The 14,540-nt window shown below is 33.4% G+C and overlaps 2 protein-coding genes and 1 pseudogene across 2 annotated transcripts; all 3 read left to right on the top strand.

The window, feature by feature from the left end:
• Window positions 1-1,989: 1,989 nt before the first annotated feature.
• LOC140918664 (uncharacterized) lies at window positions 1,990-5,449 on the top strand. The gene is made up of 2 exons (XM_073363329.1): window positions 1,990-4,444; window positions 5,312-5,449. The coding sequence occupies exon 1, from the start codon at window positions 2,194-2,196 to the stop codon at window positions 4,384-4,386; it is 2,193 nt and encodes a 730-aa protein (XP_073219430.1). The 5' UTR covers window positions 1,990-2,193; the 3' UTR covers window positions 4,387-4,444; window positions 5,312-5,449.
• Window positions 5,450-5,689: 240 nt separating this feature from the next.
• On the top strand, window positions 5,690-10,159 carry LOC101501644 (hydroxyproline O-galactosyltransferase GALT6-like; annotated as a pseudogene).
• Window positions 10,160-10,723: 564 nt separating this feature from the next.
• LOC140918665 (glutathione S-transferase U17-like) lies at window positions 10,724-13,723 on the top strand. The gene is made up of 2 exons (XM_073363330.1): window positions 10,724-11,199; window positions 13,239-13,723. The coding sequence occupies exons 1-2, from the start codon at window positions 10,876-10,878 to the stop codon at window positions 13,614-13,616; spliced, it is 702 nt and encodes a 233-aa protein (XP_073219431.1). The 5' UTR covers window positions 10,724-10,875; the 3' UTR covers window positions 13,617-13,723.
• Window positions 13,724-14,540: the final 817 nt, after the last annotated feature.

Consider the following 14,540-nt stretch of genomic DNA (forward strand, 5'->3'; position numbering starts at 1 on the left):
ATCATATATATATATATTAAAATAGACTCCTACATCTTCATTAAATATTGTGCCACCTAAAAACTCATGTGGCACATCTAAAAGTTTTGTCATGAGAAAACATTCTGCATATGTAAGTTTTTACAACTTCACTTTATCAACTCAAAAGAAAATCTCTTTGGAACCCAATTATTTTCAAAGAAGTAGATATAGTTGGAAAATTCTTTTTTTTTTACACAACTTTTGAATGAGTTGTATTTTGTAACATATTATACCTATTTGCTCATTTTTCTCAAAATCTTGATTGTTCTTAGTTAGAGTATTGTTTTTGCAGACATATTTTAACTCATTTATGACATGAAAGTGTATTGGCTCCTCAAAAGACAAAGAAGATTGTCCACATTCAGCTTTATATGAGTGTTAGTATTGTGTATTCGAGAGAAAACTATGTACCATTTATATTAAAAAAGTATTTGTGGTTTTTTTACGGAGATGTTTTATATTGTCAATTTTTTTTTAAAATACTACCAATTTTAAGTTTCTACATATGTTTTACCTTTACTCAACCGTACATACGAGTTGTTTGTGAAAATTCTCAAATCATGTTGTATAGAAGTCTCATACTTAAAATATTGGAATTTAGATTTTTTACTTCTTTGACATGATTGTAATGAAATGAATATTAAATGACAAACTCATTTTTATAATTTTCTAACAATATTTTGACAATAAATTTAGATTTGACAACAAAAAAAGAGCATGATTAATTTGATTTTGTGGTAGATAATTACATATATTAATATTTATTAAAATACTTTTAAGACTTTTAACACTAAATATAATTTATGAATTTTATTTGTAGGACGATCTTCACTATGCAAAACATTTTACATATTTTCAAATGTGTATTTGCCAACTCATATATAATAATTACTCAAATAAATTCACTTGAAAAAAATACTCTACAAACTAAATAAGTAGATTATATTATTTTTTGAAATATTAAAATCTTATTCACAACTACTAATACGATGAAGTATACATATTCCGCGCAACGCGCGAGTTATATTCTAGTTCTCATTTATTTTAGATTCTCAATATTTAAAATTACTGAAGTATATTTATCAATTTCTTACTATTCATATGTTTGTGAGAATTTTATTGTCGTTTAGAATATGTTATTTAAATTAAGTATGTATTGCTTCGAATGTTGAGTTTTTTTTTTTTAGAAATTAAAAGGATTTTAATTCTTTCACGGGACATTGTGGGTATGATTACTCTTGCATTGTCTTAAAAAACATTTCTTTTTTTATTCCGATTCTATTGCATGAAGAAATTTTACTATCTCGCAAGGTTGTTTATGTGGAGATCCCTACACCATAAGAGGAAATGACTTCATCGACATGAGTTTTTGGTCTAGTCTACGTCTAAACAAAACTAAGACTTCTTCAAATCTCACATACACATAATAGGTCAGTGTTATACTTAAAATTTTTAGACATATTTGACTTAGATTTTGCAAAGCCTAATTCAACATAGACTATTTTTAACTTTAAAGGTATTTTTAGTTGGAGGTAGATGGTGAATTGAAAATATTTTAGATAAAATACATTTGATTCATTATTAGAAAAAGAGGATAGGTGAAGGAAACAAAATCGCTTATAAATTGGTTTTGTTCTATCTTTATTTTGAGATTTAAAAAGGAACGGAGAGATTCCACCCAACTAAAAAAACTATTTATAATCTCTTATCCCTTTAATTAAACACATAATCATTAAAAAAAAATTTCCCTCCTCATTCTTCCCCTCATTTCAGTTGAACTAAATAGACAATATTAATATATTTTTTGTTGCGTTCTTTTTATAATATATTATAATTTTTTACACATATAATATAGTTAGTTAGCAAATTAATTTATTTTATTTTTTTAAAAAAGTTAGCAAATTAATTCCAATGAAAATTTAAAATTTAATTAATTAATTAGTAGTTTAGAGCGTTCCTGTTGTGTCCTTGGTGATTCTATCATCCCCAACATGGTTGAATACTTGAGCCGTTCAGCAACTCCCGCGCCACCGTTCCGCATTTCAACTTCAACTTCAACTCTGACCTCTACTGGCTACTAAACCTCATTCATCTCCGGCTAAATATTCCAACAACATTATCCCTATCCCTCTCCCTTAATGTCGTAATGGGTTTTCCTCTCCCAAACAACACATGAAGAGAACAACATCAATCACCATCATCACCTATCTCCAACGACACCGTTTCAATCAATATCACCATCTTCCACTCACCGCCGCACACTTCTCAACAACACCCCGCCCTTTTCCTGACTACTCCCCTAAAACGCCTTCCATCTCTGACTCCGACATTATCCGCCACGTCACCGCTACCATCAAACGACGCCGTTCCGAACCCCTCACCCGTGTTCTCAAACCTTACCAATCTCGCTTCAAATCCAACCATCTCATTTGGGTTCTCATCAACATCAAAAACGACTACAAACTTGTTCTAAACTTCTTCAACTGGGCGCAAAAACCTTTCATCACTTTGGAATCACTCTGCATTGTCGTTCACCTAGCTGTTTCTTCTAACGACATTGAAACCGCGAAACGACTCGTTTTTGAGTTCTGGACTACGCCGCGTTTCGATGTTTCCAAGTCGTTTGATCTTTTTACTGAGAAGTTGATTTATACTTATAAGGATTGGGACTCACACCCTCTTGTTTTTGATCTGTTCTTTCAAGTGCTTGTTGAAACTGGGTTTGTTTTACAAGCTGAGAAGCTTTTTCATAAGTTGTTGAGTTATGGTGTTGTTGTGTCTGTAGATTCTTGTAATTTGTTTCTGTCTAGGTTGTCTTGCAATTTCCATGGTTTGAAGACCGCAGTTAAGGTGTTCGATGAATTTCCTCAATTGGGTGTTTGTTGGAATACTGTTTCATATAATATTGTTCTTCACTGTCTTTGTCAATTGGGTAAAGTGAAAGAAGCACATAGCCTGCTTGTACAAATGGTGCAGAGAGGGAATTTTCCTGATGTTGTAAGTTATGGTGTTGTTGTTAGTGGGTATTGTGGAATTGGTGAGCTTGATAAGGTTTTGAAACTTGTGGAAGAGTTGAAGAGAAAGGGGTTGAAACCTAATGAATACATTTACAATAATATAATTGGTCTTCTTTGTAAGAGTGGCGAAGTAGTTGAAGCGGAGCGAGTGTTGAGGGAGATGAGTAAATGCGGCGTTTTTCCTGATAATGTAGTGTATACTACTCTCATTAGTGGTTTCTGCAAGGCTGGGAATTTTCCGGCTGCGTTCAAACTGTTTGATGAAATGAGGTATAAGAAAATAGTTCCTGATTTTGTTACATATACTTCTGTGATTCATGGGATTTGTAAGAGTGGAAAGATGGTAGAAGCGCGCGAACTGTTTAGTGAAATGTTTGTGAAAGGGATGAAACCGGATGAAGTTACGTATACTGCTCTTATTGATGGGTATTGTAAGGCTGCTGAAATGAAAGAGGCTTTTTCTCTTCACAACCAGATGGTTCAGAAGGGTCTGATTCCAAATGTTGTCACTTATACCGCATTGGTTGATGGCCTTTGTAAGAATGGAGAGGTTGATGTAGCAAATGAGCTTCTTCATGAAATGTCAGGAAAGGGACTTCAACCAAATGTCTACACGTATAACACGGTTGTTAATGGTCTTTGTAAGATAGGAAATATAGAACAAGCGGTTAAACTTATGGAAGAAATGGATATGGCAGGGTTTTATCCCGACACTGTTACATACACAACACTCATGGATGCATATTGTAAGATGGGGGAAATGGCCAAGGCTCACGAGTTGCTGCGGTTTATGCTCGATAAAGGACTTCAACCTACAATTGTTACATTCAATGTGCTCATGAATGGGTTTTGCTTGTCAGGGATGTTGGAAGATGGTGAAAGGTTAATCAAATGGATGTTAGAGAAAGGTATAACGCCAAATGCCACGACGTTCAATTCTCTTATGAAGCAGTACTGCATTAGAAATAACATGCGTGCAACTACCGAGATTTACAAGGGTATGCGTGCTCGAGGAGTGATGCCCGACAGCAACACCTACAATATTTTGATTAAAGGGCATTGTAAAGCTAGAAATATGAAAGAGGCATGGTTTCTTTATAAAGAAATGGTTGAACAAGGATTTAGTGTCACTGCCACTTCCTATAATGCTCTTATAAGAGGTTTCTTTAAGAGGAAGAAACTTGTGGAAGCTAGGAAGCTATTTGAGGAGATGAGAACACATGGTTTGGTTGCTGAGAAAGATATTTATGATATTTTCGTCGATGTGAACTATGAAGAAGGGAACTGGAAAATCACTCTTGAGCTTTGTGATGAAGCAATAGAGAAATGTCTTGTCAAAGAAACATAGTTGACTTTTGTATAACACCAATTTTTGTCTTCATAAAGAGAATACACTTGACTTTTAGGTATTTTGCAAAACACTCATGTAGATTATTTTACAAACACACAAATTGGAGAGTAGTAACATCATCAAATTCAAAATAGACACTTCAAGATTTGTTGAGATTATTGTTAGGATCCTGCAAAATGGACGTGCTTTTGTCCCTTTTGCCCCTGTCATTATAAGAAACAGATGTAGTAGACAATTTTTTCAGTAGAAAGATGTAAATAGAGAATTTAAATGAAAGTAGCTCTTGCAACCTTCTACTTTTCTGGTGCAGTTTTGTCATCCTTCAGTTCCTGTTATAGATTAGTCTACTGAACAAGCTTGCTCTCTTAGGTTTTTATTTTATATTTAAAAGTTAAATGATAATTGTCCAGCATTGTCATGTGTTAGGCCTCTTATTATTATGTCATTTATTATTAGACTGCTTTTATATTATATTATTAGGCAACAATTATTTTATTAGACTTTATTGAATAAATAGGGAAATGGAAGGAAAAGTCGGTGGACATTTTATTTTGGTACTGAATATTGATTGTGAGAGACCAAACTCTCGAGTTCTTAGAAGGGAGAGGTCAAGACTCTCAAATTTCTTGAGTAGGAAGTGTCTATCTTAATTTTCTTTGTTTTCTCTCTTACGATTCTATAAACTAGATTCTCTGTTTAATCTAAATTCTTGCCACAGTAATCATAACTGTTCAATAAAAGTTGGTTATTTCATTTGTATTTCTATGTTCGGTACTGGTTTCTATCATCAAGCTGCCAGTTTAGTAAATGCTTATTATATACACATTTACATCTTGATGTAAGTTCTAACAAAATATTTACAAGTTGTTATTTTTAAATGTTCTGCAGAAAAATGTGAATTTTGTTTTTGATTTTAATGCAGTTACAGGACAATTGCTAAATTTTAGACTGCAGTGGATCCATTTCCTTTGATTGATGGATTAAGGAAATGACTATAGTGTGTTTTATTTCCACGAAGTTCTCCATGAAGTATGTACTCTCCAAAGGCATACACATACATAAGGTGATTGTTTGTTCCTGATAAGTGCTTGTGTATGAATTTTTCAACATGTGTCCTGAGGTAGCATTGTCAATTTTGGGTTATTGTCCCTGCTAATTGTACTTTCTGTACAATGTGCAAGCTGGTCCCTATTCATCATATTCAAATTTTTCTGTAGGACTAAGCTTCCAAAGCTGGTTCATTGAACAATACTCTCAAAAGAAAAACAGAACTACTCATTGATTCTGATTCTGATTCTTCTGGGTAGGTAAAATTAAATTAAATCCTTTCATTTTTATAGTACTAGTTGTTGAGTTTATACAAGAAATAGAAAGTTGTGATCTTTGGAAACAATGAAGAAAGTGAAGCTAAACCCATTATTGTTACTCTTTCCAAATAGGCCTAAACTTCTTCACATTTTCATGGCTCTTATGTTTCTCTATTTGCTCTTCACAACTTTTGAAATCAAAACTTTTGGGTCTGTTTCAGTTTCCTCATTGATAAAGAGTGATCCCCAAAACACCCATCATAGAAAAGCCTTAAAGTTTCCCTCACAAGAATCATTTGGGTTGTTGCAAGATTTGCATAAAGTTTCCACCTTTAGTTTCAATAAAGGTTTGAATGGTTCTAGTTTGGCCCATGATAAATTTTCTGAGATTCAAAGGGCTGCTAGAGAAGCTTGGGTTGAAGGGAAGAGATTCTGGAAAGAAATTCAGATTTTGGAACTTGAAACTGATAATGTGGCTGAGAATGTTTCTGATTCGTGTCAGAATTCGATATCAATATCTGGGTCTGAATTAATGAACCAGAAAGGGATCATGGTGCTTCCTTGTGGGTTAACATTGTGGGCTCATGTTACTGTTGTTGGGACACCACGTTTGGCTCATTGGGAGAATGATCCTAAGATAACTGTGGTTAAGGATGAAGAGGAAAAAGTGATGGTGTCACAGTTTATGATGGAGCTTCATGGTTTGAAGATTGTTGATAAGGAGGAACCACCTAAGATACTTCATTTTAATCCTAGGTTGAAAGGTGATTATAGTGGGAAGCCTGTGATTGAGCAGAATACTTGTTATAGGATGCAATGGGGTTCTGCTCTCAGGTATGAGGGGTGGAAGTCCATGGCTGATGAAGATTCTGGTAATTGATTTCAACTTTTCTCATTTAAAGTTTAATTAGGCACTTTTCTATAAGCGTTGATCATTTTAAGTGCTTATATATAAGCTATTTCTATATCAAAAGATAAAATAAAATCCACATGTTTTCATATAAGTTATAAGCTGTTTGCATTAGCTATTCTAGAGAGCTTATGGATATGTTATAAACTGTTTCTGTTTCTATGAACTCTCGCAAACAGTTCCACAAGTATTTATGGCAGTAAATAAATTCAAATAAGCCAATTTAAACTAAACAGGTCATTTGTTGTTGTTGTTTTTGTTGATGTCTTGGTTTGAAATTGAGGTTGCTTTGCAGTTACAAAAAGTGCAGAAAGCCATTGCGATCGTGGCCACATAACTTGTGATGTGATTGTGGAAAATGTTGTTTCACAATTATAGAAATTGCAGTAAGTTTCTGTTGTTGTGGCCAAATTGCAGTTGTAACTAATGTGATTGTGGAAACCTTAGAATCATGATATGGTGGCTGCAATTGTTGTTCTGACTTCTGAGCTTCTGTTTACATGTCTTCTGTGAATTAGAAGGAAGAAAAAATGGATTCTGTTATCATTTCTCTTTTGTGAATGTGTACATTGTTTATGTTCCATTTTTCTCTTCAGCTTGTTAGTTTTAAGGAACATCACTCACTCATCTGTGTAATTTCCTTTTTTTTGTGCTTTATAAAGTTGATGGACAGGTGAAATGTGAAAAGTGGATTCGCGACGATGATAGCCATTCAGAAGAGTCTAAGTCAACGTGGTGGTTAACTAGAATGATCGGGCGAAAACATAAGATCGCTATAGATTGGCCATACCCTTTTATTGAGGGAAGATTATTTGTTCTCACCTTAACCGCCGGCTTGGAAGGTTACCATGTTAGTGTGGATGGAAAGCATGTGACCTCTTTTTCCTATCGCACGGTAGGTATTATCATCATGTCATCTTTTACTTTTTGAATGCAGAAATATCCAAAGAGTTTATGTTATTATATTCTCAGGGCTTTTCTCTTGAGGACGCCACGGGTCTATCAATAAAAGGCGATGTGGATGTGCACTCTATATTTGCTGCTTCGTTACCAACATCACATCCAAGTTTTGCACCACAGATGCATCTTGAGTTGCTTCCTCAATGGAAAGCTCCACCTGTTCACCATCTGAACGTGGAGCTTTTCATTGGAATACTTACTGCAGGCAACCATTTTGCCGAACGAATGGCAGTAAGGAAATCTTGGATGCAACATAAGTTAATCAAATCTTTGCATGTCGTGGCTCGATTCTTTGTTGCTTTGGTAAAAGCCAATGCATCATGCCTACCCCTCAGTAACGATAAAATTCACAAATACTTTCTTTTGTCAACTATTCACTTTTTTTGTTTGTTTTCATTTCTCATGTAAAAGCATGGAAGGAAGAATATAAATGTGGACATTAAGAAAGAAGCAGAATATCTTGGTGATATTATTATTGTCCCATACATGGATCATTATGACCTTGTTGTGTTGAAGACCATACTATCGCCGAATATGGGGTGAGCAGCGGCGAATAAGATAAACAATACTCATTTGTGTTTTAATTATGTGTTTCCTCCATTTACCTTCAGTTTTTTATCTCTATTATCTATTGTTATTGAACATGGTTGTTAGCAGATTCATGTCATAGCTGCAAAGTATATCATGAAGTGCGATGATGACACATTTGTAAGAGTGGATTCTATCATCAGTGAAGCAAGAAAAGTAGGAATTGGAAAAAGTTTGTATATTGGCAATATGAATTACCACCATAGGCCCCTTCGCCATGGTAAATGGGCAGTCACATATGAGGTATGATTTTCTTTTTCTTTGTTTTGCATTTCTACTTTTTCTATTTAGACCTATCATTCTTTAAGTGTGTAGTTAGCTTTCTATATTACTTTATTATTATGAGCAATATGTCTTTAAAATTTAAAAGTTGCTTTTACTAATTGTTTTTATAGTGCATGGTTGTCTATTAGTCCTTTTATCATGGTTATCTACTAGTCCTTTTATCATGGTTATCTACTAGTAATATAACCTATGAAGCACTGACACAGATACAAACATAAACACCGACACTTACATCGATAATAATTTGAAAAATGGAAGAAATTGAATTTAACTAGATGTGTCAGGGTCAGGCATTGACACATGTTAGACACCGAGCAAATTATGTTCCTGCTTGCTGTTGGATTCTGAGTTCTGCTCTTAATTGGTCAAATAAAAAAAACTATAGGAATTTCAAGCAATATGACTTCATTTCAGTGAGCTGAAGTTCCAGTCTTGAAATTCTAGACAATTATATTTGTGCTAGTCATTTTCTTGGACTTTTGAGACTGAATTTAACATCACATGTTCTAGTCAATTAATGTTTTATGCCTTTTTTTTCCTTCTGAAAAAAATGTGTTCATTAACTTTCAGGAATGGCAAGAGGAAGAGTATCCTATCTATGCTAATGGTCCAGGTTATATAATCTCATCAGACATCGCTCAGTTCATTGTATCCAACTTCGAGGAGCACAAATTAAAAGTATGTATGCGAATGATCTTTGCTAGTTACACCATTGTCTTTTCCATTCTCTACTCTCATTTCTCCCTCTCGTGCTTGCGCGCACCAGCATGGAAATGTGTTTCAACTTTGTGTTCTATTAAAACAAAAGAGTAATGCATTTTGTGTTTCATTTCAACTAACAATGCGTCTTGGAAGTTGATAATTTCTTTAAAATGAATAGTTGCATACAATGGATGTGGCAGAAGTATCTCCTTTATCTATCTAAGTCTTAACAATCCACCCCTCTTCAAAACAACCTTGTCTTCAAGGTTGACATGTATTCTTGTAGGTGTTATATTTGATAATATGGATAGGCTTCCCTTGTCCTTTCCAAACACTCATTAAAATTGAGGTGATGACACCCTCCTGCAACATGTTCTTATATAGATTATTGAGAGTTGTATCCCACCAAAGTAAGGAGCTGTTACTCTCATTTTCATGAATGCCATATGGATCCCACAATTGTAAGGAGAAAGGCTCCTTCACCACAATCTCCTTTGCTGCCACCGCCGAGATTAACTTGTTAATTATTCTGCACAATTGTATATGTCCCACATTAGACCGGAATAAGCCACCTTTATTGTGTTGGACTTGCACACTTTCAGCTTCATTAAGGTCACACAGTAGCTCAATCTCAGAAACTTAGTGATCAGTCCTACCTTTCGCTTCTTCTAACATGCAACACGCACTAAGACGGCTCAACATTTTATCTTACTAAGTGCAAGAAGACAAAAGAAGTGGAACTTGCTGTTTTGGCTTGCTGTGTTATGAAGTGTATGGCTCATGAGAAATGGTGTTATGTTCGGGGGTCGGTGTTGACAGTGTTATGCACAAAACCAAAATTCTATATTGGTCTTTGGTTAGTTGGTTTTAAGAACAGTTTGATTTAAACTATTTTAGCTGGTATATTAATCCTTTGTCATGCCTACTCTGTGAAGCATTTCTGTCGGACTTCTGAGACCATGATTAAATGGGAGAATTGCAACTCTTCATAGAAGATAAATAATTCTTTTTGTTATTATGTTGGGTCTAGACTCGTTTTGACTGCTGTATAGGTTACGGTATTCTTTTAATTCCCAATAAATTTGTTGCTTATAAAAAAAACATTTGTTAACGTGTAATAATTTGCCAAAATTACAAACAATCTTTTTTATAGAAAGGAAACCATTATAAAAAAATCTGAAAAATGAGGACGAGTCTGGAAGGGAGTATAAAAAAGCATTACTCTCCTCATATCCTCATATAACGAACAGTGTCATTTTAACCAAAAAAAATAAAAAAATAAAAATGAGTGTCATTCGCAGTTTTTAATGCAATTTTAATTATTTTTTCTTTTACTACTCTTTAATGATTATTATATACTCAATTTTTAAAATATTATGATACTTTACATTTATAATAATAAAATATTCATTAATAATTAAAATAGATATTTTGATAAAATAACTTTTTTTCTTCTTCTAATCATTACAATTTTTTAATATATATGTGAAATTTTCAACGCGTATTCCTTTTGAGAAGCCAAAAAATATAGTAGTTCACTAGTTTTCAAGCAATGTTGGCATTCAGATGCTAATTTGTCTTGTCTGGCGGTATAACGTCACTACAAAATGATTTTAACCGGTGGTGTTTGAGCCAACCAATTAAAATAATGATATTTTGATATAAACAATGTAATGTAATTTTTCATAAACTTTGATATTCTCCATTATTCGTCTTACATATTCAACAATTTCAATGGCAAAGAGTGAGGTGAAGCTTATTGGCAAATGGTCAAGTCCTTATGTGATAAGGGTGAAGATTGCCCTCAACATCAAATCCATTGAATATGAAAACTTAGAAGAAAATGAAACCTTTAACCCCAAAAGTGATCTTCTTATTCAATCCAACCCTGTTTATGGTAAAGTTCCAGTTCTTATTCACAAAGACAAACCCATTTGTGAGTCTCTCATCATTGTTGAATACATAGATGAAACTTGGTCCACTGATTCTTCTATTCTTCCCTCTGATTCTTATGATAGATCACTTGCTCGATTCTGGGTTGCTTATTTAGATCAAAAGGTAGCTTCTTTTTTGCTATTTCCTTTCTATTTCATGTTTAGAAGTTCAAAATTAAGGTGCTCTATTCTAAACTGGTTTGATTTAATTTAGAAATTCAATTTTATGTTTCCAGATTAGTATTAAAAAAAATGCGTCCTGGAGAACCAAAAATACTGCAATATGGTTAATTATGTGAAATCAACAATATTAATTTAATAGTTCAATTTATAAAATATCGGTTAAAATATCCGTAAACATTATTCTAAAAATGATTATCTTGACTTATATTCAAGAAATTTTATGATCAAATTGATATTTTTATTTTTCATGATCAAATAGGTGAAAATGGATTGAGATATATTGAATGCATATATCAATCACGGTTAAATCAAGATTTGACATTTCATAAAACATGCAATTTTGTTTATCTTAATTAGAGTCTCCCGAATCTAAGACTTTATATTGCAAATAATTCTATATTGTGATTAAGATAGTTAAAAATTAGTTATAATTAGTTGCACTATTTAAAGGCATCATAAACTAATTCTATCTTGAAGCTTCATTCATTCATTCATTCTCACTTTACCATTTTTTATTGAATTTTGGAGATTTCCAATCAAGATTACAATTGGTTCTAGCTAGTTTTATTTTTACCCTTGTCATCATCTTCTTGTTCCCACAAATATTCAAGATTTCAAATGTATTCATCAAATTTTTGCTAAAGAAAACACTTTCAATTTTATCATGCATCCCGGTCACACGCATGGTTTGATAATTGGACACACCAGTCAGGGCCTATAGGGATTATATTGTGGCTTGGCAAAGGGGTCAGTGGGTTCATAAACAGGGGGACGATAGGGGAAGGGTCAGTTTCGTCCACGACGGCGTCATCATCAAGTTCAAGCACCATTAATTGGGATCGTTTGTGTTTTTGCTGGTGACCTGGTGTAAAGACCTCGTCATAAAACATTCAAAGAATGTTAGCAGTCGAGTAAGTGCGAGCAGATTTAGGTAAAAGGGGTTTGTGTTTGGGGGATTTTGTGTAGAGGAGGTGGAGGGGATAGCAGGTTTTATGAGGAAAAAAGTACAAGGAAAATGGGGGAAACAGGAGGAGGTACAATTAGCAGTTTCACAAGATAATTCATGGAGTTTGGTGAGGTTTGTCGCATGCGCAATGGAGGTAGGGTTGAACATGCGCACATGCATTTGTGTGTGGTGGTCCAAACCAACTACAAAGATACTCAATGAATGTTCAAGAATTATCGATACTTAGGTCAAGGCGAGCTCAAACTTCTACCTAATGGTAGTAAAATAACTATCATTCTTTGTTCTTTTACCTTATGGTAGTTAGATATTTCTCATTCTATTTGTGTTTCCATTCTATGTGGTTAAGTTTTGAGTCAGATTTGATATTTGAAGACCAAATATTGGGATTCTTGATTTTATATTGGAGTGAGTACCGTTGAGACACCGAAAGATTTTCAACTTGTGGGTATAGTTAGTTATAGTTAAATATAAATAGATATGTCTTAGAATTAGATTAAGGTAGTTAGAAGTTAGACAATTATATTAGTTACCTTAGAGACACTATATAAAGGCGTATTATATACTAATTATATCATAATTCTTCATATTATCATTTCAAGTTTTATATTTCTCTTTAAAACCGCACAAAATCGATCAGTTCAATCAATTGAATTGTAAACTCACTAGTTTGCCAGTTGGATTTCAACTATACCACTTTCTGGTAGAACCAAACTGAATTGAGAATTGAGATGAACTAGGGTTGAATCGTTTCAATTGCAGTTTGTTTAACCACTTTAATTTTTGCATCATTTTTTTAATTCTTTTTATTTATATACTCATCATCCAATTTCTATCATGGTTGAATCAATTAAATCAATTGAACCATGATCTAGATGCCTCATTAATTCGACTTTCAATTCAATTTTTAAAACATTGATGTCGGTCTAGGGTCTATACTCTAAAAAAACACATTTGAAGTTGTGAACTAATTTTAAAATTATTTTTTTGACTAATTATTGTGTGAAACAAGACAGTGGTTTCCTTCCATGCAAAACATAATTACGGTTGAAGGAGAAGAAGAAAGGAAGCCATACTTTGAAGTAATGGAAGAAGTGGTTGAGAGGATGGAGGGTGCTTTTAAAAAATGCAGCAAAGGAAAATCCTTTTTTGGTGGGGATACTATTGGGTATCTTGATATTGCATTTGGGAGTTTCTTGGGATGGCTTAGTGTGATAGAGCATGAATATGCAAGGAAACTGTTGGTTGAAGAAAAAGCTCCTTGTTTGGTGAATTGGGCTGAGAGATTTGCTAATGACCCTGCTGTGAAAGGGATTATACCTATGACTGACAAGCTTGTTAAGCTTTCAAAAGCTCTTCAGATCAAATGGAGAGGTGCTATTGGTAAGAAATAGAATTTGAGAGTGTGATAATTAAAATGCTTACTTAAATGACTTTGTTGTGTGTGATGAACTTATTGAAAAAACAAAATTAAATGCGTGGAGTGGATTTTTATTTGTTATTTTTATAGTAGTCGTTATTATTAACTTTCTTTTTTCTTTATTCTTTATAGGTTGTTCGTACTTTCATATTAAGTTATTCTCTTTTGCTTTAACATCGTAGCATCTTGAAAATAGAAATTGTATTCTCAATAGATAATGCAATCAATGATGTCAATTGTTAATGATGATTTGATGGTTGAGAATTCAAGTGTTAGATTAGTCGAATTACCAAGTGTAGAGTATTTGGTCCCATTTCTTGTTTTCATTGAATTCTCCCCTTCACTTTAAATTGTATGATTTTAATGTTGCTTAACTAGTTGGCCACGGCTACCATACAATAAGTTGAAGCTTGAAAGTATAGTGTTTAGGGTGCAAGATACACATTATTGCAAATTTAAACATAGCAACATCTTTCACTAGTATTATTCCTATTTTTAATCCGGACTCTATAAATATCAGTAATACATAACTCAATATTATCCATCTGCTCAAAAAACATAATAAGAGCAATCAATAACAAAACAATTATTCGTGGCATTATTTTAAATAAGAGATGATGACACAATATGTTGTGCTTCAACACAAAACTCTATGTCACACATATTGAGAAATTGCTTTTTGCAAATAAAAAGTATAACCATTGAAAAATATCTCACACATTCGTCAATCATAGGAATTTTCAATGTGCTTCATTACTTAATGTATTAGTACTCTCGTAATCCATGTGCTACATTACTCAATGCCACTTTCTCTATCTTCTCATTGCAAAAACATGCAAGCAGTTATAAATATTGGTGACACAGGACTCAATGTTATATGTGCCCATAAAAAAACATA

This window comes from Cicer arietinum, chromosome 7, assembly GCF_000331145.2.
Source record: "Cicer arietinum cultivar CDC Frontier isolate Library 1 chromosome 7, Cicar.CDCFrontier_v2.0, whole genome shotgun sequence".
Classification (NCBI taxonomy): domain Eukaryota; kingdom Viridiplantae; phylum Streptophyta; class Magnoliopsida; order Fabales; family Fabaceae; genus Cicer; species Cicer arietinum.